A 25289-nucleotide genomic window follows, 5' to 3' on the forward strand; every position below is an offset into this window, starting at 1 on the left:
CCTGAGAGCCTTTCTGCACCTGTTGGCACTGTCAGTGTTCACAGAGTGCCTTGGTGGCAGGCCTCACTGAACATGTTATTTCCTCCCCCACAAATTTCTAGGTTCTTCCTTTGAGGTTTTCTGTTAGTCTGATGTTGATATTCAAGTTGTTCTTCATTTTCCTACTTCATCCTTATTTTTTCATTCTGCCGAGAACATTCATTTTGAACTTTTCAAAAAATCTTGGCTATTGGTGGTGTGCATAAAATCATTTTTTTTCTTTTTTCTTTTTTTTTTTTTTTGCTGGTCTGGGGATGGAACCCAGGGGCATTCGACCTCCGAGGTACACTCCTAGCTCTATTTTTTTATTCTTTATTTTGAAACCAGGTCTCACTGAGTTGCAAAGGGCCTCACCAGCTGAGGCTGTCTGCGAACCGCAATCCTCCAGCCTCAGCCTCCCAAATGCTGGGATTACAAGCATGTGCCACCACGCCCGGCTTGTTTTCTTTTTCTTTGTTCCAGTGTCCTTTTCTTATTTTGTGGGCATCATAGTTTAACTTGTTAGTGTTATGTATGGGTTCTAGATTCTCTCCCCCCTCAAGTGTTTTCTGTCTTGCTTATTTCCCTCCAAATTCCTCTTGTTTGGTGGAATCTCTTTCACTGGGGGCTTTTTAAGAGAAGGCATGGCCTGGCTTTGGGGGGGCTTACAGATGCTGAATCTGAAAGTTGCAGTGAGGCCTCAGACTACTCATGTGTATATCTGTTGGGTTTTCTGGAGATCTCCTTGCCCTTGCTCAGTATGATGTCTCCCTGGTATGACTGACCCTAGACAGCTGTTCCTTCCCTGTGCACAAAGGGCTAAAGATGCTGACAGCTGGACTCCATCCATAGCCAGCATCTGAGGATGTCCAGCTTTCTGCCTGGTCTGGTGTTGGTCTCGTTGGGCTCCCTTCTTGCTTTGATCCTGGCTTCTGGTAGGAGCCTGTGACCCTGAAATAACTAGCTCTTTCTTTACCCCTAGTTCATAGGAGTTAAATTGAGAGTGTAGTCTCAAGTGTCTCATCTCTGTGCTGATGGTCTTATTCCCCAGTAGGCAATAATTTCAGGAGTGCACTGAGAGTGTCAATCTGCTCTGTGTTGTACAGGTGGTGGTGGTCTTCATCCTTGTACCTGGGGAGCTTGGTGGTCCCCAGAAATGAGACTGTGGTAGCAAAGTCTGTTTAAATTTCAGACACTGTGTTTTTTTTGTTTTGTTTTTTGTTTTTATGGTACTAGGGTTGAAACACCAGGGGATTTCTACCTCCGGGCTACACTCCCAGACCTATTTTATATTTAATTTGGAAACAGGGTCTCACTAAGTTGCTGAGAGCCTCACTAAATAGTCAAGGCTGGCTTCAAACCTGCCTGATCCTCCTGTCCATGCCTGCTTTAACATTATATAATTTTTTTAAAATACATGATGAGGTACAAAACCAAAAAGGAGAGTTGTGTCCAGAGGGCACTGCGGCCAGTGTGGAAGGGCTTTACTGGCCACAGCTGGGTCTGTTCCACTAAAAATGCTCTGGTACCAAAAAAAAGTTGAGAATGGAGGGTTTCCCTGCCTTGAATGCTGGGCAGCAGCTGGAGGAAGTGACAGAGTTAAAAAGTAAGCTCTCAGTTCAGCCCCTGATAGAGGGGTGCTTAAAGGAGGGGAAGGTGTGGCAAGGGGCAGGGTCTCCCGCCACTGCCTCTTGGTATGGGTTGCTGTAGGAGGTGCCCTGGGAACAGGTATTCTGGGAAATTGTGTGGTGCAGTTAAGTGTCCGTGACCAGTCCCCCCCCCCCCCACACACACACACATCACGCACAAACACACAGTGCTGTGATTTGAATGCATCCCCCAAGAGTCATGTGTGGGAAAGCAAAACCCTAGTGTTGGGCAGGTTTTTGGATTGCTAGACTCTGTCCCGACCTCATGAATGGATTAGTGCTGCTACAAAAGGGCTTTCAGGAGATTTGCTCTTCTGCTCCTTTACCACTGATGATTGAACATCCCTCCCCTTTAGAGAATGCAGTGGGAGGATCCATGTTTAACCAGACACAGCACCTGCCTGTCTCCATACTAACTTCCTCCACCCCCAAATTGAATAGTAAGCACTTTGTTGATAAGCTACCAGTCTGTGGTTTATATGGTGGCACACAAGGACAAATAGCACACATGAAACCTCCTCACCCTCTCTTGTCTTGAGCACTTTCCTGTGAGTTGTCTCTGGCACAGACACATTCTTTGATTTTGAAGGCTGCATAGCCCTCCATTTTTGCTTTTACTATAAGGTGCTATCAATCTTTTAATTTTCCAGCAGTCAGCATTTGAGAAATCAGTAAAATCTGTGTATGGAGTAAAATCAACCAAAAATGAAAGTGCGCAGGATGGTGAGGCCAAGGCCTGGCTAGCCCTCATATCCTCCCAGAGCTCTCAGGTCTCTGGCCAGGCTCTGACAATTTGATGTCAGCTGACTTGATTACTGCCTCCAGTGTTTCTTCTTTCTGCTAGAGGACTCAGCATCAAGGTGTGGGTCAAACAGCATGGTACCTGTATGGGAGCACATCTTCCAGGGAGTGTTAAATCCCACAGAGCCCTGGCTCTTTGGATTGTCTGAGATGGATGAATAGTGACTATGACCTGAGGTGACAGAGGAACCTGTTTGAACCAGCATCACCCCTGCTATTTCATTGTGATTTGTTGATGCTTATTGGTACAGTGGGGAGAGATGTTGGCTGGTTCTTTCTGGCCCCTGGAAAGCTATGACTGTAAAGGTGTTGTGTGCCTCTGAAAGCCCAATTTTGAGACAGCATGCCTGCTTCCCAAGTGTGAGGAGGTATGGCTGTGGTCAGACATTCCACAGCTGGACAGCATTGGGGTGGGTGCAGTTGGCCTCCCAGCCATGTGGCTTGCCGGAGCTCAGCAGTCAAGAGGATGCTAGGATTGCATCATATACACCCTCTGGGATTTCAAGAGGAGGGGATGACATCCCTGGGTGGATAGTCTCTGGCTTGCCTCAAGGCTTGCCATAAGGCATGGAAACAGGCCCAGGATACCTTGCTTTCCTAGGTCTCTGGCCAGTGTCGCTTCTGCCCGTCCACAAGCATGGGGAATATCTTTGCAAACCTCTTCAAGGGCCTTTTTGGCAAAAAAGAAATGCGCATCCTCATGGTGGGCCTGGATGCTGCAGGAAAGACAACGATTCTCTACAAACTGAAGCTTGGTGAAATTGTAACCACGATTCCTACCATAGGTGAGAGCCTGGCTGGGGGTGGAGTAGACAGGGTGGGACTGGGACTGGGCTAAGACTCCTGGGTGCAGAGAGTCCTCAGCTGCAATCCTGTCCCTAGGTTTCAATGTGGAGACTGTTGAGTACAAGAATATCAGCTTCACCGTATGGGATGTAGGTGGACAGGACAAAATCCGGCCACTGTGGCGCCACTACTTCCAGAACACCCAAGGTGAGCAGCAGACCATCATCCTTGGGTTCTTTTCATCTGCTTCCTTGAGGGGGCTCAGCCTTCTGTCCTGTGGGCCTCACTGGCCTCAAGGGCACTATACTACACCACAGCATCATGGCCAGGAAGAGCCAAGCCCAGGGCCATGAGGGCCAGTTGTGACCCTGTGTTTTCATCTGTTGCCTGTGGATGAGATTGGGTGGGCTATTTTCAGCATTTGCAGTAACGCTGGCTGCATTGCAGGCTTGATCTTTGTGGTGGACAGCAATGACAGAGAGCGGGTGAATGAAGCCCGTGAGGAACTTATGAGGATGCTGGCTGAAGACGAGCTCCGGGATGCTGTCCTCCTGGTGTTTGCTAATAAGCAGGTAGGTGACAGCTAGGTCCTACTCCAGAGCAACTTGTCTAGGAGGGAGGAGGGTGGGCTCAAGGCCAGCCTAGGGCCCCTCCCTTTGTTGTGTTGGTTCCTGCCTGACTCATCTTTTTTCCCCCAGGACCTCCCAAATGCCATGAATGCGGCAGAAATCACAGACAAGCTGGGGCTACACTCTCTACGCCACAGGAACTGGTACATTCAGGCCACCTGTGCCACCAGCGGGGATGGGCTGTATGAAGGACTGGACTGGCTGTCCAATCAGCTCCGGAACCAGAAGTGAACCAGAACCCCTTTTCCCCCTACTTCCTCCTCTCCGCCCTCTGCTTTCCTCTCATGTGGCAAACGTGCGACTCTGTGGTCCTGAGTGCCAGAAGCTGTCTCCATGGGTTGGTCAGTGTGCATCGCACCGTGCTGTACATGTGCAGACGCAGCCTGCAGCCAGGTTTTTATTTAATGTAAATAGTTTCTGTTTCCACTGAGGCAGTTTCTGGTACTCCTATGCAATATTACTCAGCTTTTTTTATTGTAAAAAGAAATCAATTCACTGTCAGTACTGAGAAGGGATTTAGTTAGGCATGTAGGCACCTGGCCTTCAGGAGCCACTGGGCTGTAGATCAGTGTCGGGATCCATTTGGTGGTTGGTTTTAACCCGAACTCAGTGCATTTTTTAAAAATAGTTAAAAATACAAGGAGAACACTTGAACACACCGAAGGGAGACTATGCCTAGTGTAGGTTTTGCAGGAACGGCCTGAATGCTAGTCCATCGGATCGGCTGTTTCCTTCTGGGAACGTGAGAGACGGGGACGAACTAACCGCCATCCACTGCATGGTCACAGTAGAGGCCCTGAGGCTTGCCTGTCTTTGGGTCACCTGCATTCCATTGCGTTGTGCTTGTACTCATGCTCACACAGTCACCTGGGGTGGGCTGGGGGGCCACCGAAGAGGGAACAGGGCCGGGCCTTGGCTTGGTGGGCATGTGGCCAGAGTGGCGGCCCCTGTGTTCCCAGTGCCTGCTTGCCCTTGTACCTGCTGCCATGTTGGTGAGAAGTTGTGTCTCACCAGCAGGAGCACGGGTGAGCAGGGAGGGTTGGTCCACTGCAGACCCCTCAGCCCCAGAGCACCCCCATCTCCATGTGTGAAGTAGCTTCCTCCCTCAGCCTGCAAGGGTCCGATTTGCCATCGAAAAAGACGACCTCTACTTTTTTTCTTTTGTATTTTGATAAACACTGAAGAAGCTGGAGCTGTTAAATTTATCTTGGGGAAACCTCAGAACTGGTTTATTTGGTGTCGTGGAACCTCTTACTGCTTTCAATACACGATTAGTAATCAACTGTTTTGTATACTTGTTTTCAGTTTTCATTTCGACAAGCACTGTAATTATAGCTATTAGAATAAAGTCTCTTAACTATTTCACGGGCTCCAGTGTTGCCGTATTGCCACCAGAATCCCAGGAGTCCCAGGCAGGGGAGGCCATTGTCATACTGAAAGCATAGGTGACATGGACACTTCCTCCCTGGCTCAGGCCTCACGGTGTGTGGTATGAGAGAAAACTGGAACCATTTCTTACCAGGTGAGACTTCTTCATCTTAGAGGGCAAGGGTAGGAATCATGGAGTGCTGTGGAGGCTTCAGCTGCCACTTCCCCCTTGCAGCCAGCAGGCAGTGCCACTGCCAGCCACAGGGTATTTTTGCCAGCTGTGGTGAGGGCCCTTGGTGAGCAGCTGACCCAGGGCATGCTTGTCCCTAGGTGGGGGTAGCCACAAGCAGGTGGAGGGGCTGCCATGGTGGGACCCTGGAAGCAGTCTGTGCTGGACCCCTTACGCTGGCCAGGTGGACTGACCTTAATCTCCTGGGATGGCCTGAGATAACAGCAATCTCTACTGAGTTTGGCCATGTACAAGACCTCAGAGACTCAGTTTTGTGATCTGTCCTGGGTCACATCTAGCATTTGCAGATTCTTTTAGAATCAGAAGTTAAAAAAAAAAAAAAAAAAAAAAAGCTGGGTGTGGTGGCGCACACTTGTTTGGGAGCTGAGACAGAAAGATCGCAGTTTGCAGACAGCTACTACTTAAGCCCTTTGCCAACTCAGTGAGACCCTGTTTCCAAATAAATAATAGGGCTGGGAGTGTAGCTTGGAGACATAATGTTCCTGGGTTCCACCCCCAGTCCACCCCCCCCCCGCCCCACACACACACAGTAAAAAGCTATTGTAAGGAATCCTGTCTGTTTTGTCTATCCATATAACTCTTAGAATCTTTTTACTTTTTGTGTGTATGGTCCTGGTCTTAAACCTGTGGTCCTCCTGTCTCAGCCTCCTAAGTACTGGAACTATAGGTGTGACACCACATCTGGGATCGTATTTATTTTGAAACTGGGTCTTGCTAGGTTGCTGAGGTTGGCCTTGAACTGGAATCCTCTGAGCCTCCCAAGTGCTAGAATTAAAGGTGTATGGCACTGTATCTGGCTAGCTCTTAGGTTCTATATGTGGCAGTCCAGCCCACTGCCTAAGCAGGAACCAGACTGGATCCATGGGCAGGAGGTACCCTAGAGTCTCCAGGTGCTCCCTGACCCCTAATTAAGACTGCTCCTCAGACTAGACCTCCTTGACTTCCCTTGCCTGGTCCCAGGGCCAGCACCTTCAGGTCATGTGGGCACTGGACCCATCGATGCTGTACCCTGTCCACACTGGGAGGACTTGGGGTTCCAAGACTTAGAAACCACTACAGCCAGGCCAAGACTTCATTGTGAATATAGGCTCATACCTTCTAACAGGGGAGAACCTGTGTTACTCCATTCTTCTCTGGTGAGGTTTATTAGTAAATGCCCACACTAACCTTCCACTCTGTGTAATACATTCTCACTTTAAAATAAGTTTATTAAGTACAAAGAGCGAATAAAAAATAAGTAACCATATTGGTCACAGCCAAGCCTTGGGCAGGCTTAGACCACTGCAGCCATGGAAAGACTGGAGTATAGTCTCAAACCTGGATGGGTACATACCACATCTAGCAGTATGCAAGGCCAAGGACAGTCCTCACAGAACCCATTGGCCTCCTCAGGTACTCATGTCCTGTTCCCCAGCCAGCCAGCTCTCAAAGCAGCAGGCACAGCTCATGCCACTGGGAGGGAGCAGGAGAGCTGGGTTGGAGAAGCTGGTCACTCAAGACTCACAGGACCCAATCTTCTTGGGCCCCAAAGAAAGCGGTGGTGGGCAGAGTCCCAGTTCCAGACAGCCAGGGCTCTGACAACCATCTATCCGGCTGTAGACTCAGGAATCAGAGCCTCTGTCCTGTTGTCTGTGGGATGGGCTCCTTCCACTGTCCCCACTATGTCCCCACTTCCTTCTCTTGCAGCAGGGGGAAGAAGAGTCAGAATCATGCCTCTGGCGCCCAGACCTGGGGAAACAAGGACAGCCAGACACACTTAAAGAGGAAGAACTCTGGATGGGCAGCCTCTCTCCTAACCAGGCTTCAGGAGCCCTAAGTCCTCACATAGGAACCCCAACTCAGCTCAGACTCCAGAAGCCTTGGGGCCCTGCTCAGGGCTGCCTAACTACTCCATCAGACCCTGGCCAGCACTGGGACTCCGCCTCCTTGGGCCTTCCCAAGGCAAGGCTGGACCTGGGCTGCCTACCAATCAGGAGAAGGAGAGGAGGAAGAGGTATCAGCCTCTTTCCTGTGTTCTCTGTCCTTCTTCTGCTTCTTATGTTTCTTCTTTTTCTTTTTCTTCTTCTCCTTCTTGCTCTTCTTACGGCCCTCAGTACTGCCAAGGACACAGAAAGGGCCTCAGCACCAGCCAGGATGAGCATGGTCAGAGCAGTCCTGCCAGGGTGGGGCCCACCCGCTCCTGCTGTACTTAGGGCTGTACTTATGGTAGTGGGTGCCTACCTGGTGTTTGTGACTAGTTTATTAGTGAGCTTAACAGTAGGGCTGCATTACAAGTACTGGATAGTCACACATGGCCAATAAATACCATGATAGTCCACACAGATATCTCACCTCATCCAGGGCACTTGGGAGTCCTGCAGTCTCTACCACTCCACCTCCCCCAGAGCTGGCTAGCATACTTGGCCCTCAGAGTAGGCTCCAGGGCTACCGTGGTACCTAGCCTGTACCGGAAAGAACCCCACCAGCCCTCTGCCACCTCCCCCGACCCAACCCCTGGGGCAGGAAGCCCTGCCCCCTGCACATAGTCTCGCAAGCCCTGCCCCCGCAGCTCTCTAAACCCACAAAGACTTAGGCCTTGGTTCCAGGCTCTGCCTTACCCTTGCTCGGCCTTGTCCTCCGTGCGAGGCTTCTTTTTGTCCCCCCCTGGGGAGGCACCGGGGCCGCCTCCCCTGTCAACTCGGTGGTGCTGCGAAGGAAGCACGGGGTGGGAAAGGCGCGCAAGACGCTCCGCGAGTCCCTCCCTGTCCCCCAGACTCCACCCCCGGGATCCCGGGCTGGGAGGGCAGGGATTACCGTGAACACCGACAGCCCCAGCTTGGCAGCCTCCTTGTCCTCCCGGGACAGCGCCACGCGTCCCGCCGAGCCACTGTGGGGACAGGGCGGTGAGACAGCGCCGGTCCACCGCCCAGCCCTGCACCCCCAGGCCGACCCGCCGTACCTGGAACTGCCCAGCCCCAGCAACCGGTCCACACCCTTCTCGGAATCACCTCCCTCCCGCTTGCAGATCTCCACGAAATCCTGCGAGTGTGGAAGAGGACGGGAGGCGCTTGGCCGGCACACACAGACCACTGCCGGCCCTGGGAACCCGGCCCCACACTTACCTCCTTGCTCAGGCCGGTGGGCTGCTTCCTCACGTTCTTGTAGCCTCTGAGAGCGGAGGAGAGGGGACAGGAGGGCATCAGGGGCGCGGACCCTCCCCCCCAGCCCCGCCCGGCCCTCCACCAGCCCCACTGCACTCACAACGCAGCTAGCAGCGCCTCGCGCTCAGCCTCCCGCACGGCCGCCAACTCCTCCTCTCGGCTTGGGCCGGCGCAGGGGGCACGGCCCTTGGCATACCAGGTGAGGTCGCGGCCCTTCTGCCAGCGTCCCACAGGCGCCATCAGCGAGTTCCCCAGGTAGTTCTCCCTCTGCTTGTCGGTCTTCACGTCCTCCCAGTTGAATTGGTCTTGCCCGCCGCGCACGCCGCCGCGGCTGGAACCGAACATGGCGCCAGAGCCGCCGAAGGACCACCAGCGCCCGCACTCAAGTCAGACACCCGGCCGGGGCCGCGGCCGCTCCGGACGCGCGCCGTGACGTCACGCCCGACGCGACGCGCCTGCGCACTGCGCCACGGGCGCTGCGCGGACCCGCCCTTCCCGGCGGCCCGCGTCCGCCTGCCGGCCAGCGTCTAGCCTCTGCGCAGGCTCCGCCCAGGCCCGCGAGTCCGGCGGCGGCCGCGTCCGTGCAGGAGGCTACCCCTGAAGGACAAGGGCACCCCAGCTCCTTGCCCCCTTCGGGCACCAGATGCGAGGCACCGGCTCCATGTGTCTGGGAGAGCCGGGCCGCCTGGGCGGTGTGTCAAAGGACTGGATTCCCAGTTCGCTGCGGACACCAGACGATGGTGTTCACGTTCAGTATAACAAATAGGGCCCCCCAGTATCAAGGAATTGATGAAAGTCTTGAGAGAAACACAAGGGCCAACTGCACCAAGTGGCAGAGCGAGGGAGATGAAAGCCACCAAGCCTAGGCCTCCGTCACCCAGGGCGGTCAGCCGATTTCTTTGCAGGTGCAGTTCATCAGCGCTGCAGTAAGACTGTGGCTTTACTGATAAGTACTTGGAAATGCATCCTTAAAGGTGCTTTGTTCTGATGGCATGGTGCCAAGAAGAAAGTCTGGAGTAACTAGAAGCTGTTGGAAGATGGGTCTAGCACAGTCCTTTGGTACTGTCTGAATCACTGATTCTGTCTAAATCCATAGTAAAACAAGTCAGTGTGTGTAATGTTTTGTGGGTTCTCTTGTTAGCCAATAAAGCTTTAGGATGCAGCCAGCCTCTGCTCCTCTCCAGAAGTACACTGTGTGTACTTCCCAAAGTCCTAAGCTGAAATCCTACCCCTGCATGGTGTCAGGCGCTTGGGCCTTTGGGAGGTGACTGGGCCATGAGATGAAGCCTCCCACACGTGATTGTGTCCTTATAAAAGGGACCCCAGAAAGATCTCCAGCCCTCTGTCTACCATCTGAGGACACAATGAGATGTTAGCCATCTGTAACCCAGAAAGGAACCCTCACCAGAACCCAACAATACTGGCAATCTGATGTTGGAAGTTGTAGAGTCCCAGGTTCTCCAACTTTGTGTCCTGACTAGAAATCTGAGCGCAGACTTGAACCCAAGCCAAGCCCCTGAAACTTCCCAGGCACTGATAAAGATGTTTAGGTGGTGACCCACAACACCAAAAGAAATTGCCCCTAACCCCAAGCCAAATTCCTTCAACTTACTAAATGCATACCCTGACCCCTAGCTGCTGACAAACCCTCTCATGAAGATAAACTGAAGCCCTGGTGAGTCCATTCCCCTTAATAAATGTTTTGGACTGACCGCCCTGGCAGTAACTGCTTCTTAGGAATCCCAACTAGTTCCATCTTGAGAGAATTTGGGCCACTCCTTTGTGGGAACTCCTCTATTACCACTTTTGGGACAACTCTAGCTGCAGGTTCAGTGAGACAAGGCAGCCAGAGGTTTCTTTTTATGAATTACACAGTCTGTGTTTCTTTCTGATAGCAGCTTCAACAGACTGTCAGCCCCAGCTCTTTTTCATGCATTCACTCTGAATATAGAATAAGAATCTACAGGGGTAACATGAGAGGGCCTGAGATTAGCCTTGAGTATGTGTCCTGGTTCTGGGACACACATTAGATAAGCACACAAAGGGTAGTGATGGGGCAGAAAACATCCACAGGATCAGGGGCATCCTAGAGACAGGTATGTGGCATGGATGGACTACAGGAGCTGAGCAGGGAGGAAGCTGTGGACACCAGGCAGCTGTGTGGGCCACAGAGACTCAAGGCAGAAACCCTTAGGATCCCATTGTCGGAGCAAGGCCAGTGTACTGGGAACACAAGTGGAAGGCTGGCTAAGCTGGGGTGTTGATTCACAGTATGTGTGTTGATGTGGCTAAGAGGGGACAGTAGGTATGGGGCAGGGACGATGTGGGGCAGGAGTCCAGACACTTCCTAGGCCACTGGCTTGAATAGCCTTGAGGAGAATGGTTGCCAGTCAAAATGACCAGAACCTTAAATGACCCAGGATGGAAACAGGCCTTCCTGTGGCATGTTTATTTTGTGTACTCTCAAAACCCCTTGTGCAAAACTTGGTGGTCTGTAATTGCCATACTCTGAAGATGAGACTAGGGGACCCAGCCTGGCCACACCCTTGGGTACCGTAGTTTGGGGATGTGCCTTCCCCTGGCCTGGCCTTGTTAGCAAAGGGCCAGGCAAGGCAACTGTAGGCCTAGAAAGTCCCTGCCTCCCAAAATAGCTACCTCCTGTTTCTGCCAAGTGCTCCTAAGGCTGGGAAGGTAGAGCTAGGAGTTGCTAAGTGCTTCCTGCTTGGCCATCCACACACACCATCACCTTGCAGCCAAGTCTGTCCATAACCAATCCCAAACTCTCTAGTCTGCTCTGAGCCGCATCTAGTTCTGGACTGGCACTTCTCAGAGATAATGATCTGCTGGGCTGGGCACTCATGTAAAGGAAGACACTGACAAAGGTGGTGGCCTCAGGAACATGTAATTTACACAGATGTCCTCTGACCTTGCAACATCCCCAGGTGACTTCAAGCTGCTGTCACTTCTTGGTCTTGGTCCAAAACTGTCTGTAACGCTCTGCATCAAAATCATCAACAAGCTCTGGTTCTTCCTCTCTTTTGCGTCTCAGGTGAGCCTCGCGTTTCCGGAACCTCGCCCGGCGCTCCTCAGGAGACAGGGTGTCCAGGTCTAGGGGCATCTGCATAGAGAGAGGCCAAGGTGAGCCAATATAGTCCAAGAAACAGAACTACCAAGATGAGAGTCCTGGGCCTTGCCCTTGCCTCATGCCTTCTATCCTAAGCTAGCTTATTTTTTTTTTATTTATTGCGGTGCTGGGGATCAAAACCAGGTGTTTCTGCCAGCTAGGCCATTGCTCTATCTCTGAGCTACATCCCTAGCCCAATTTGTATATATTCTCTTGCTTGTTCTCTTCTTCCAATGCTTTCATTTTATTAAAAAAAAAAAAAAACACACACACACACACAATAAGCCAGGTGTGGTAGCGCACACTTTTAATCCCTGTGCTTGGGAGGCGGAGACAGGAGGATTGCACAGGTTCAAAGCCAGCCTCGCTGGCTTAAGAGACTCTGTTCCCAAATAAAAATATAAAATAGGTCTGGGAGTGTAGCCTGGAGGTAGAAGAGTTTCCAGGAACCCCAGTACCACATACACACACACAAAAAAAAACAAAAAAACACAATAACAAAAAACTTTCCTATTCCTTTTCCCAAGACTTGTCTTTTTTAAAAATATATACTTTTATTGGTGCATTATGGTCTAATAATAGTGCAAATCATAAAGGCCAATCATGGTGGCACACGCTTGAAATCACAGTATTTGGGAGGCTAAGACAGGATTGCAGATTCTCAGCCAGCCTCAGCTACTTAGTGAGGCCCTCTGACACTTAGTGAGACCCTGTTTCAAAATAAAGAATAAAAAATAGGGCTGGGAGTGTAGTTCAGAGATAGAAAGACCCTGAGTTCAATCCCTAGTTCTGCAAAAAAAAAAAAAAAAAAAAAAAAAGTAAATCCTAGTGATAGTGACATACATGCACACAGCACTTGGTGGCTTTTCCCCGGCTCCCTCCCCATTCTCTCCCACTTCCTCATACAGGGTATTGAGACTGACACTGGTATTCTCATATATGTACATAATGTCGATGGAAGTAATTCCTTTATTGGTCCTCCCTCTCCCACCTCCGCTTCCTCTAGACCACCTCCTTGGCACCACTGAAGTTTCTCCTCCATTATCTGGAGCCCCTCTCCTATCCCAATGACTCCCTGGCTTCTACATATTAGAGAACACATATGACCCTTTACTTTCTGTAACTGGCTAATCCTAATCTTACTTAATGTAATATTCTCCAGGTCCATGCATTTTCTTGCAAATGACATAATTTTGTTCTTCTTTATTGCTGAGTAGAATTCCATTGTGTGTACATCCTTTGTAATCCATTCATCTGTTGATGAACACCTGGGTTGGTTCCACAATCTGGTTATTGTGAGTTGTGCTTCTATGAACACAGACATGCATATGTTACTGTATTTTTCTGATTTTAGTCCCTTTGGAAAAATAACCAGAAGTGGTATAGATGGATCATATGGTGGACCCATTCCCAATTTCCTGAGGAATCCCCCCAAAATATGGAATGCTTCATGAATTTGCATGCCATCCTTGCACAAAGGCTATGTGAATCTTGTCTACTATACCAATTTTAGTACATGTGCTGCTGAAGTGAGCACAGTGTGTGTGTGTGTGTGTGTTACTGGTGTTGGAACCCAGGGGCCTTCTACCTTCTACTGGGGGCTATACCCCCAGACCTATTTTCTATTTGGAAACAGGGTCTCACTAAGCTTCTGAGAACCTCACAAAGTTGCTAAGGCTAGCTTCAAATCTGTGATCCTATCTCATCCTTTTCCAAGTACTGAGATTGCAAGCATGTGCCACCACACCCAGCCTGCTTTAAAAAAAAAAAAATGACTGGTCTGTCTCCTTTTCTTCAGATTTTTTTTTTTAAATAGTGACTCATTTGTCATATTTTATTTTGGTGCTTGAAGTGAATTCTGGTCCAAACCATCCTCTTCTCCTCCAACAACTTGTTCCCTTCCTCCTGCAGTGCACTGTAGCTATATGTCTATCCCAAGTCTAGTAACCATGAGCCCTCTATCATGGCTTAGCCTTCAGAGAGGCACCAGGAAACTTACCATCAGCATGCGCCGTGGCTCCCTGTAGCGGATATGAATAGTCGAGCCATCCTGCTTGACCAGCAGCACAGGGTAGAGCCGTGCATAGGCCTGGCGATGCAGGCGAGTAAGTGAGGCCCTGTTGTTGTCAGCCAGCCAGGAGGACATGTGCAGGGAGCGGGGCCTGGGGGCAGCTGCCTTCACAGTGCTCTGCCGCAGCAGGCTGCAGAGACAAACACACAGGCTGGTCAGTGGGTGGTGCTGGAGCAAAAAGCACCAGCCAGCTTTTGTTAGAGAATTTATGGAGAACTGCCCAGCAACAAGAGACTCTAGCAGAGATTGGTGATCCACACCTGGGGGTCTCTGAGGAGCTGCAGGCTATGGTCAAAACAGTCTGGCCTCAGAGCAAGGAAGAGACCACTGTGGGTAATCAAGGGCATAAGTCTTCCAGCACTGAGGACTAGAGATGATAGGATGATAACCCAAAACAAACAGGTTTAACAGAGCCCTCTCCTGGTGACAGGGCATGCCTTGGAGTGGGCCTGAGAAGGGCCCTAAGAGGTCTGGAAATCCAAATTTACCCAAGCAAGCTGCCCACTGCTGCCATTTTTCCTCAGAGCCCGTCACTCGTGAAGTTCCTCAGTCACTGGGCCTGGTGTGCTATCTATTAGGCAAGGAAAGAAAAGAGCTTTTTTACAAGAAGGTTTTTCCCATTTAGTTGATGTTAATGAAATCCTGGTCAGGAATGAAGTCAAAGACCCAAATATGTTTCCGACATGCATGTCCAGTTGTCCCTCAGTATTCCTGGAAAATTAATTCTAGAAACCCCCTTCGGATACCTAATTCCACAGATCCTCAAGTTCCCTATATGTATGGTACTACTTGTATACAACACGTACACATACTCCCGTATATTTTAGATCATTTATAATAACTACTGGGATGTTAATGACACATGTAATATAATTACATCATTTAAGGAAATAAACCTGTAAATGTTCACTGCAGACGTGGTTATTGTTTTTAATATCTTAAATCTGTGGTTGGTTAAATTCTTGGATATTGAGAACCAAATGTAATCACCAGGTTACCTTTCAGTCATTCCCACTAACCCATTGGTCTTCTTCAATTAGGATGGCCTATATGAAGATTTTCCAAAAGAAGCTGCCAGGGCTCTTCTCCCAAAGATTCTGAGTCCCCAGACCCACCCATTCTAGTAGGTTAGAGTCAGGAAAGCCCTCTGTCGCAAAAACATGGAGCTTGGCTCATGCCTTACTTTCTAAGATACTAACTAATTTTCATGAAAACTTGGCGAGATGAGGATTATTATGCCTTCTTAATGAAGAGAAAGGAGACCCAGAGCGCTTTTCCTATGCCCCCAATTCCCAGAGGAGTCTTTGCACAGGAGTCCAAGGTGGAGGTCAAGGTTTCCAATATCCAGACTCCAAGAAACTAGACTGCTCGCAAGGGCGAGCGCAACTTGTGTTAGCGGTCCCTATCTGAGTAAGAACACCCAGGGGAGAGGGCCCGTTACCTTTAAAATGGAAATCCCGCTCTCAATGTGCATGCCCACAAACATACCATCCCTTTGACCCCCAAAGAAGTAAGAGGTTCAGGGCCAGCCCAAGGGAGTCAGTGGTGTGGGACCTCTACCCACTCCCAGCCTCTCTCCAATGGACTCCACGGCTACCGAGCCCAGCCCCGTCGCCTCCCCGAGTGTGCAGGGTTCCCACTCGCAGAAGGGACCAACCTGCGGGCGTCACTGTCTAGGGAAGGGATCCCAAGGACCAGCCTTCCGGACCTCCACTGCACAGATGGGAGGCTGAGGTCAGGGACGGGGCCAGAGAAGTTAGGGATCACCGAGAGATACGGATGTTCCCTAAGCAGACACTCGCGGTCACCTGCAGACACTGCGTCGCGAGGCGATGACGTAAGAGGGCAGGGCCAGCGCGGCGGGAACGTACGCCCCTGATAGGCGAGGCGAGGCAGGAATGGGCCGGGCCTGAGCGACGAGTTGCGTTTGCCCTTACGTCATGCCGCTGCGTCGATTCTGTCACTGCCGTTTACGTCACGGCGCCGCGCCGGTCTGGCCGGGTCCCCGGGGCGGCGCCGCTCGGCGTACCGCCCCTCCCCTCAGGAACGACGTCACCTCCACGCCGACCTGCTCGGCCGCACTAGGTCACACTTTGGTGCTGCTCCTGCCCCGCCCTAGTCCCTCCCACCGGGGCCTGAGGTCTACGCAGGCCGGCGCGACGCTGTGACGCACAGGGGGCGGGGCGGGGCCTGGAAGGCGGCGGCCGTGGCCCCCGGATGCTGCGGCGCCCGCTGGCGGGGCTGGCGGCTGCAGCCCTGGGCCGGGGCCCTCTGGACGGTGAGTGCGCGCGACGGCTGCTGCGCGCGTCCCGGACACGCCGCCTCCGGTGGCTACACTTTCCTTTCGGACGCGTGGCTCTGGCCGCCGGAGCTCTAGCCGCCAGCATTCCGTGCCCCTGCGAGTACCCTTCCCCGGAGGGCTGAGAGGGCCCGCGAGGCTCCAGGACCACGTGGTGTCTCCCAGGCTTGGGGGTGGTCGTGGCCTGGTCCGCGCACCCTGAGAACCCCGCTGATGGCCTGGCGTTGCGTGGCGCCGCGGCCAGCGCAGATGCGGGACTTAGGGAATAGCAGGCAGTTGGTTCAGGCTTTCTTGAGCGTGCGTGCGGCGATCGGGGTTCCCCAAGTTGTCCCTGCCCTTGTTTCCAAGCAGTTTTAGCAGAGATGGGACAGGTGGGGAACAGGGTTCGGGGTGCTCTTGACGCTGCAGATGGTGCAGGTGAAGCGCTATAAGGCACCTACGGGGAGAGGACGGAAGCGAGGTTGATGGTTGGCCAGTGTCTCTTAATGGAAGAAGAAGGTGGTTTTCTCCTTTTGGGTGTACCTCGAGCTCACCCTCGCAGGGATCCCAGGAAGAGCTTCTGGGCAGATTGCCCTAGAGTGGAAGGCTATTCTGTCACTTTTGGACTTCCCAGACCCAGGACTGGAAGGACCCAGGAAAACTTTCCACTCCACCCCTGCCCAGGAAGAGAGTTAGGAAGGTGTTGACCACTCGGGTGACATCAACCGGAGCTCCTCTTTGCCCACTTCACAACTGCCTGCACACCCCAGGCCTTTCCTACCCCGTGGGTGCCACACCCACACCCACGTGGTGAAGTTGACCTACCTTTCATTGAGGGTTAGGGTTGGCCCAGCACTGGGTCAGTGACTGGAAAAAGAAAGACTAGCAATTTCCAGGAATTATAAACTTAAACAAAGGATATTTCCCTTCAGCCCCACCCCGACATTCAGCTCTCTGTTTGGCAAATGCAAAGTAGCCAGGAGACAGGTGGAGATTTGAGGAGGAAGTAGAAGAGCTTGGGAGGAGAGTGAACTCAGCCAACCAGAAGGAAAGGGAGAGAGTGTTGAGCCCCAAGGAAGCAGGTATTAGGAAGGTGCCAATGCAGTTGGCTCCGGTCCCTCCCTGGCCTTGTCTGTGTTGGCCCTCAGTCTCCCTGTGAGTCCCTTGCTAACCCTAGTTGTGCTGAGCCTGGGTTCCCCCTCCCACGGTCCCTCCCTGATCCTGGCTGTACTAGGTCTCCATCTTCTCCTGAGAAAGTGGCTGGCCCAACACTGGGATGCAAGGCCCTTGCACTCCACCATCCTTGGGCTCCGGACTCTGTTGGATTCACTGTGACTATGGCTTGGCATCCAGGACTCTTTGCAAGACACAGCCCATTCCCCCCTTTTCCTTCATGGGAAGAGATCCAGATTCAAGGTTGACTATATTTCCTCTGAAGGTGATGATGTGTCCCATCCCACTTGGGTAGAGGAATGAGAATGAAATGCCTTGGCTGTTCCTGGTGCTGTCCTCACACCCATCTGCCCAAATCCACTTGTTTCTTAGGAGAGCGCTCTCTTCTGAGAGTGTGTTCTCTCAAGACTCGTGCCCTCTGTTGGTGACTTCTGGGAGGTGAGGATGGTGATCAGTATCCAGCATAGGGGTATTCCCTAAGGAGGAGAGGGAAAGGGCAGTTAGTCCAGAAAAATTCTTCAGTCAGAGATCCTGAGGACACTCCTGATCTCCTATGGAAATCCTTTGCATCTCAGCCCCTTCTTACGGTTGTGAGGATTTTGGTTTCCTCACCAGGCAACTGGGATTTGGAACTGGAAGAATAAAAAAACAGCGTTCAGTATGCTTTCCACGTCTCCCCAAAAGAAGTTGCCTTTGACCTGCAACTCATCTCACTTCTATGGGGTGGGTGCTAAGGTGAAAGTCAAGCACTTAAGTTTCCATCCCACTGGAGGGTTTCTGGAGCTGCAGCTCTGTTCTTTGTCTTGTGTGTGATGGGAGGTACTTAGTGACTGCCCTGCCCACGGGAAACCCACCCCTGTGTGGCTTCCCCAGGGCCCCACTGCCCGGGAAGGGCCTGCACAGGCATGTCTGTCTGTGTTGCCTTGGGCCAAGCTGATGGGGATCCCCTGGCGCAGTCTGTTTGGATCCCAGGCAAGCACTCTTAGGAAACCTGTATGTAATGTGCACCCATGAGACTGTGGGAGCCCCTTGGGAGCATCATGGGGCTTGTGGGTATGTCATTTGGCACGGAAGTCAGATGATAATGAAGCTTGATATCTGTTAGAGGTTTATTGGCAGACCCCATTGGCTTTATTTAGCTAGTTAGCAGGCATCCTGTCCTTAAAGACAAGCAGTCGGGGGCAGGCTGTGTAGACACTATACTGGGTTACACACTGGGCCTGGAAAGCCCCAAGGTGAGCGCTACCATAAATTTGATTTACCTTTGAGGGAACTAGGAGCTCTAGAAATTGGACTGGATCACAGGCCTCTTGCATCCTGGGAGGCTCTGGGATCACAGAGCACAGGTCATAAGCTGAATGTGCTAAGATGGCCAGATGCAAAGCCCATATGGGCGGGGCAGGGCACTGTTGTGGGCAGAGGGGAGGGCCATGCCATGGGAGCCAGAGCGTGCAGGCGGCAGGGGGACACGCAGGAGGCATCAGGCCTGGATGCAGGTGATGGGGCCTAGCCAGCCTGGTGAGGGCAGGAAGTCCAGAGGCCACAGAGGAGACAGCATGTAGTGGGGGAAATGTGGGTAGGTAAGACATGTTCTGGTGAGAAGACCCCTTGGAGGCAGAAGGAAGCCATCTATCACTGACAGACAGCCTTGGTGACATTGGACAAGTCTCCTTTGAGTCCCTTGGATTCCTTTTTCCTATGTCTTTTTGTAGGTCATCCTGTGTGTTTCTTCTCAAGAATGTGCACACATGTGTGAGTTTTCAGTGTGCAAGCATGCTTATGCATGTGCGGTGTGTGTGTGCAGAGCTTGCACAGATACCTACATGCAGTATGAGTGTAGCGTGTGCACGATAGAGTCCTGCAGCAGTGCTCTTGTGAGATTACCTCTTGGCCCATATTGGGGATTAACCTTGCAGCCACTGTGCCCCCAGGCAGCCCCACTCCTGTGGATCCAAGGTGCTGGGTTGCCAGGCAACCCCTCTATATATGGGAGTGCCCACATGGGCTATATACCCTCCAGGGTCTCCCTCTGCCTGAGCCCCAGAACAGAGCAGCAGTATGATCCTGTAGCCCCTGCTCCTGCCTTGGCTCTTCCTCCTGCCCCCCCTGCAGCCCACCCAGATGCTGCCTCTGGGTTGCCCCCTGCCCCTGTGCCCCTCAGCTCATGGGGGCCGGGTGGGCAGGTGCATGTCTTAAGGGCCTGACGACAACTGCCTTTTCCTTCCTGCACAGCATATGGGCGGGGCTGGCTTTCCTGTGAGGTCAAGGGCTGGGTGTTCAGGGATTTAGCGCGCTCAGAAGGGCAGGGTGTAGGCTTGGCAGGGATTAGCCCCCCAGCCGTCAGTGCAGAGCAGAGGTAGATTCATCCCAGGCTGACCATGGAGGCTGCACCTCAAATAGGTGGGTGCTGTCCTGGGGAGGCAGAAGGGGCTGCCTAGGTGGGGTCCCCACCATGGGAAAGTGGGCCCGCTCTAGAGCGAGGCTGGATAGGCTGGGGAGCTGGTGGGGTCAGGACTGAAACTCAGGAGGTAGGTTGTGGTGAGGGTGCCTGGTCCTGGCAGATAGCAGCATATCCAAAGGGGAAAAGCTCAGGTTCCAGAGTGGACTGAGCTCTGGGGTGGGTCTCAGCTGAACCCCATCCTTCCCTCACCTGCCGAAGGTTCTGAGCCCAAACCACATTTGCCTTCCCTCTGTGGGGCTAGTAGGGCATACCAACCCCCTGTACCAGCTTGTTCCTTCTGGACATGTGTATCAAGGATGGACAGGGAGCTCTAGTGGGAAGCTCCCAGAACAAATGAGGCTTGAGCAGATCTTGATGAAGTCACATCTGTGGGGACAGGAATACTCTGGTTTGCACCCCCATGTGGGCTGGAGTTGGCCCTGGGTGACTGGGAGGTGGGTGAGTTTGGCTCAGGGGCTCCCTGGGAGGAACCTTGATAGTCAGCCTTCCTGCTCCTCAGCCATCTTTGCTAGAGGAAGTGCTATTTGGAGGACAGTGCCTGTTACCCAAGGACATGGCCCTGGGGTGGGCCTCACCCACTGCCTCCCACTAGGTGGAGCCCTAGGTGCACTGGTGAGGCAGAGCCACTCAGTCTGCGCCCACTCCCCACAGGCATGGCGGGACCCAGGCCCGTGGTGCTGAGCGGGCCATCGGGTGCTGGGAAGAGTACGCTGCTCAAGAAGCTGCTACAGGAGTATGGCAGCATCTTTGGCTTCAGTGTGTCCCGTGAGTGCCACAAGGGGAGGAACTCAGAGGCTGGGCACTGTCCCCAGGGCGGGGCCACTCCTGCAGCCCCCAGTGCACACAGCTGGGGCACTCGGCTCGACATCCCTGGCCCCATGTCCCTCTCTCCCTTCCCGGGGCCTGGGTCTAGAATAAGCATCCTGGGCCTCAGTGGCCATCTCAGACAGGGCCAGGCTGCCCTCTCTGAGGCCTTTCTGCCTCTGTGGCACAGGTGTGCATGCCCAGCCCTGCTGCACTGCAGAGGGAAGAGTGGGCCTGCCGGGGAAGACCTTGGGTGGGGCTGGAGGGCTACACGGTCCCCTTGGTGGGTGACAGACCTCTTTCTTAGATACCACGAGGAACCCACGGCCAGGCGAGGAGAACGGCAAAGGTGAGCCGGCTTAGATCTGTGTGCCCTGTGCTGCGGCCAGCCTGGGGGTGGTATTGGGAAGTCCCTGGACCCTTTGCCCATTGGCCTTCTTGTAGAGTGCAGTCACCTGTAAGAGGAGCCCTACCTTAAAGGTAAATAATTAGGTTCTGTTCATCATAGCAAGTGCTGGTGTCCCTTGTCCTCCTGAGAGAATTTACTTAGAGTGGAGGGACAGAGGGTTGGGGACCCAGCAGCCTATGTCCTGTGCTAGGCACCCTTAGTTTGTGGCCATGCATTGCAGTGGTGCCCTTTCAGCACATCCTAGAGACTGTGTTCATGTAGATAGGGCTGTCCCCACCTGCCTTTTGCAGGAGTCCTCACTCCCCCTCCCCACGGAACCCAACAGTGTCCAGTCTCCCCAGTGAGAATACTGTGAGCAATGACATCTGTCTAGAGCAGCCCTGGACGTGAGGTGGAGGGAAAGATATGAACAAGCCAGGAGAGACGGAGGCCAGTGGGTACCTTCTGGACTGCCCTCCTCCTCTCCAGATTACTACTTTGTGACCAGGGAGATGATGCAGCGTGACATTGCAGCTGGGGACTTCATCGAGCATGCCGAATTCTCAGGGAACCTGTATGGGACAAGGTGGGCCGCACTTGGGGTAGGCCTGGGTCACGGTGGCAAAAGGAGGCTCCCTAGTCTGTCCCGTCTGAAACCCTTCAACCTGGACTCAGCTCTGCAGGCCATCCACCTCTCCCATGAGAGTGGGCTTTGCTGAGAAGGCCCCAGGAAGCAGGCAGGCCCAGTCATGTTCTGGCTTCCCCTGTCCTTGTAGAGTAAGGAGACACACATGACTTCTGGCATGGGAGGGAAGCTGTGTGTGGAAAGCTCTGAAAAGTGCCAGGTGTTGTGACTCACACTTGTAATCCCAGCATTTGGGAGGCTGAGACAGGAGGATCCCAGGTTCACGTCCCGCCTCAGCTACTCAGTGAGGCTCTCTGCAACTTAGTGAGACCCTGTTTCAAAATAAAGAATAAAAAGTAGGGCTGGGGGTGTAGCCCAGAGGTAGAATGCCCCTGAATTCCATCCCCAGTACTGCAAAAAAGTGCAGTGGGCACTGGGGTTGGGTGAGCCATTGCCTAGGTCAGGCCCAGGGGAGGGCAGGCGGGCCTCTTAGAGGCCTTGAGGACATGGGCAGAGTCAAGCAATGCATCCACGTGCTCCCAGGTTGACCCCTTTCCCCTCCCCCAGCAAGGCGGCCGTGCAGGCTGTGCAGGCCATGAACCGCATCTGTGTGCTGGACGTGGACCTGCAGGGCGTGCGCAATATCAAGAAGACCGACCTGCGTCCCATCTACATCTTTGTACAGCCACCCTCACTGGATGTGCTGGTGTGTACCTGGGTGGGGGCGGGAGGGGCGGCCAGCTGACTGCTGACCACGTGGGCCTGTTTCAGGAGCAACGGCTGCGGCAGCGCAACACTGAGACTGAGGAGAGCCTGGCAAAGCGGCTGGCTGCCGCCCGGACTGACATGGACAGCAGTGAGTGCAGCCAGGGCCCTGCACCCTCCCTGAGGGGCAGTCAGCTGCCACAGCGAGCAGATGGGAAGGCCCTGGACAAGGACCCCTGCGGCCATGCACCTTTCTGTCACCAGGGTCTTTGGGCCCCACCCCTCCTACCGGCCTGGGGGCATCATGGTCGTCCTCTCTGAGCCCGGCCCACACTGGGATGTTGTTTAGACTTCCTGCTGTGTGTGAGAGCAAGGGCAGTCATCACATTGTGATCAGTGTCCAGGGCACCCACTGGGTGGGACAGTGTTCCAGGGTTCTGCAGAGAAGTGGGCAGGGCTTGAGAGCTTGGTAAAGGGGTCTGTCCCTCCCTGTCCTGGTGGGCCTTGCTCATAGCCTGGACAGGCGGAGCTGCCCTGCAGCTGCAACAAGGGCTGCATGGCCAGGCGGCCAGCTCAATGGTACAGGAGGGACCCAGCCCACCTCCTGTGCCCCTGATCCAGCCATCCTGTCCCCAGGCAAGGAGCCTGGCCTATTTGACCTGGTGATAGTCAACGACAACCTGGATGTAGCCTATGCGGCACTGAAGCAGGCGCTGTCTGAGGTGGGCCCTACTACACAGTGGGCTGGTGAGGCTTTGCTGGATGAGGGCTGATGGAGCTTGGCATGAGACCTTTTGCACCTCCAGGGAAGGGTGGGAAGCCTGGCCCTCTATGTTCCTAGCTTCTCTGACCCCCATTTTCCTTCCTGGCAGGAAATCAAGAAAGCTCAGGGAATGGACCACGCCTAAGGATCAACCATCTATTACAGAAGGCGCTTCCTGTGCTTTACATCTGACTCAGCTCCAGGAGGGGCCTGGTGGGCTACTGTGGACCCACCCAGGACCTAGGGGTTTGGGTCCCATTATGGGACAGGTGGAACTGACCCTCAACTGGCCTCATGGTTACTCTGCACCTTCAGCTGGCACCTGGGGGGGTGCTGCCAGATACCCTTGTTCACTGTGGTTGGAGGACTCTGGGGTACCCGCCACCTATCCTCCCTGGGCTGCTCCTGACCCCATCCCTGTCCCTCCTGCTGGAGCAGGCTGGCATCTTTAAATAAAGTAACTTGGGCTAGAGTGTCATAGTCCTGAGTTTGGGAGGCTCAATCCTGAGCAGGGCTGGTGCTATAGCCCTCCACGCTGGGCCCCTGGCAGCCTACCTTGGCTCTGGCTCCATTCCCCACCCAGTATCTACCAGTCATCAAAGTGCCTCCACGCTGGGCCCCTGGCAGCCTACCTTGGCTCTGGCTCCATTCCCCACCCAGTATCTACCAGTCATCAAAGAGCTGCTCCTGACAGCAGGAGCTGGTCAATGGGGGAGGGGGAGGAGGACCAGTCAGAGCTGGCCTTGACCCAACCCTGAAGAGTCCACAGCTGCTTCCTTCCTGATGCTCCTGAGCCAGCTGGGAACCTCAGGAGACAGATACCACCGACCAAGAAGGGGGGCACCTGCCGCAGCAGGAGGCAGGATGGGAAGCTGTGGGGATGGGCAAGCGTTGGCCCTGTGGTACCATGTGCTCTGTTCTTGTGCAGGGCCAGCCAAGCCCCAAGGCTCCATGAAGGGCCAGTGTAGAAGTGTTAGACTCTTTAGGTGTGGGAACAGGGGGATTGGGGATTCCCGAGAGATGCCTCTAAGCCAGGGGCACCTGGTCCTCAGTGCTGTGCCCTGAATTGGGCCCAGATGAGAAGTGTCCTAGGCATCAGGACCCCAGCTGCTCTGTGCCTCTCTTCTTTCCAGGTGTTCAGCTGCAGACTGGCTGTCTCAGGCCCAGAAGTAGAGCCGCAGCCCAGCCTGGTGTCTGCCTAGGTGAAGCCACTGCTTAGACAGGATGCAGGCATGTGGGTGGATGTGGATGTGAAGAAGGGAGGCAGGCAGGGAGCCCAGGAGGAAATAGCCGGAGGGACCGGGAGCCTTGGGCAGTGTCCAAAAGGCCAGATGTTTGTGGAGGGCGGGCCAGAGCAGGGCCTGGACCTCTAGAAGGAGAAGGGGAGGAGAGGGTGACCTGAGAAGTCCCCATCTCCAGGCCCAAGGGCAGGTGTGGCCAGGGACTGCTGTGGCCCCAGCAGCCTGGCCAGCTCCCTGCTGCCCTGCCCCCAGGGACAATCAGGGATTCAGACCCCAGGCTGTAGGGGGGAACAATGGAGCCCTTGAAGGCCCCCCCTCCACTCCCCATTGTGCTTGGTGGCGAGAGGTGGCCCTGGCCCAGCCACACACTCTCGGGAAGGACGAGCGTCCAGCCTGCAGGTGGAAGGGCTCAGTGAGAGACTTGTATTTCCTGGCCTGGAGAAGGTAGGGCACTGCCTGGGACCCCACAGGTTTGTCCAGGGCAGGAGCGGGCGGGCTAATCCACCCTTCTGAGCCTCTGAGGTCTCGCGGGCAGCTTCTCCAGCCTCTCAGCCCTTCAGCAGTGGGGGTTCTGGGAGGACTCACCTCACAGAGGAGAGGACTGTTGGCTATGGGCCCCCAGTGTCTTGTAAGAAAACCTGTGGGAGTGGGCAGGAGGTTGACAGGGCCTCACCGGCTACTAGGACCTGGCTGGTGTGCAGGGGCTCTTCAGCGCCCCTGCCTCCCACAGCTGGGCCCCTCTGGCTACAGCGGATGAGCCAGTCTAACCCAGCCAGTTGCAGTGTGTCAGAGGCCCAGACAAGAGCAGCCTGGGCACCGGGCCCAGACACCACTTAGCCCAACTGGACGAACCTCTAAGTGAAGTCTGTGCTGCGGCAGCTCAGCTTCTGCAGCCCTCCCTCGGGGGGCTGTAGCAGACAGCCCAGCCTCTGAGCAAGACTTCTGGCCTGGGGGAGCCAGGGCCTCCGCAGGGAGGGAGCAAGGTAGGACCAGGGCCAGGGAGCTGGCTTCCTGC

The 25289-nt window shown here is 53.8% G+C and overlaps 4 protein-coding genes across 6 annotated transcripts; 2 read left to right on the forward strand and 2 right to left on the reverse strand.

Annotated features, from left to right (window-relative positions):
- Window positions 1–3105: 3105 nt before the first annotated feature.
- ARF1 (ARF GTPase 1) lies at window positions 3106–4114 on the forward strand (the record flags this gene model as incomplete). Of its 2 annotated transcripts, XM_080698853.1 has the most annotated exons (4): window positions 3106–3253; window positions 3351–3461; window positions 3702–3826; window positions 3953–4114. In XM_080698853.1, the coding sequence occupies 4 exons, from the start codon at window positions 3106–3108 to the stop codon at window positions 4112–4114; spliced, it is 546 nt and encodes a 181-aa protein (XP_080554979.1). The 2 variants fall into 2 exon arrangements, with proteins under 2 accessions (XP_080554979.1, XP_080554980.1); XM_080698854.1 differs by lacking the exon at window positions 3351–3461.
- Window positions 4115–7102: 2988 nt separating this feature from the next.
- Window positions 7103–8986, reverse strand: LOC308265039 (multiple myeloma tumor-associated protein 2 homolog; the record flags this gene model as incomplete). The annotated part of the gene is made up of 7 exons (XM_080698666.1): window positions 7103–7229; window positions 7468–7596; window positions 8099–8187; window positions 8295–8367; window positions 8440–8519; window positions 8603–8648; window positions 8742–8986. The coding sequence occupies 7 exons, from the start codon at window positions 8984–8986 to the stop codon at window positions 7103–7105; spliced, it is 789 nt and encodes a 262-aa protein (XP_080554792.1).
- Window positions 8987–11600: 2614 nt separating this feature from the next.
- Window positions 11601–14350, reverse strand: MRPL55 (mitochondrial ribosomal protein L55; the record flags this gene model as incomplete). Its single annotated transcript, XM_080698858.1, has 3 exons — window positions 11601–11759; window positions 13765–13966; window positions 14325–14350. The coding sequence occupies 3 exons, from the start codon at window positions 14348–14350 to the stop codon at window positions 11601–11603; spliced, it is 387 nt and encodes a 128-aa protein (XP_080554984.1).
- A 1703-nt stretch (window positions 14351–16053) lies between these two features.
- Window positions 16054–23355, forward strand: GUK1 (guanylate kinase 1; the record flags this gene model as incomplete). 2 transcript variants are annotated; one of them, XM_080698851.1, is made up of 8 exons in its annotated part: window positions 16054–16114; window positions 20400–20513; window positions 20860–20901; window positions 21430–21526; window positions 22133–22271; window positions 22337–22421; window positions 22907–22992; window positions 23143–23355. In XM_080698851.1, the coding sequence occupies 8 exons, from the start codon at window positions 16054–16056 to the stop codon at window positions 23176–23178; spliced, it is 660 nt and encodes a 219-aa protein (XP_080554977.1). In that variant the 3' UTR covers window positions 23179–23355. The 2 variants fall into 2 exon arrangements, with proteins under 2 accessions (XP_080554977.1, XP_080554978.1); XM_080698852.1 differs by lacking the exon at window positions 20400–20513.
- Window positions 23356–25289: the final 1934 nt, after the last annotated feature.

This window comes from Muscardinus avellanarius (assembly GCF_963383645.1).
Source record: "Muscardinus avellanarius genome assembly, chromosome: 7".
Lineage (NCBI taxonomy): Eukaryota > Metazoa > Chordata > Mammalia > Rodentia > Gliridae > Muscardinus > Muscardinus avellanarius.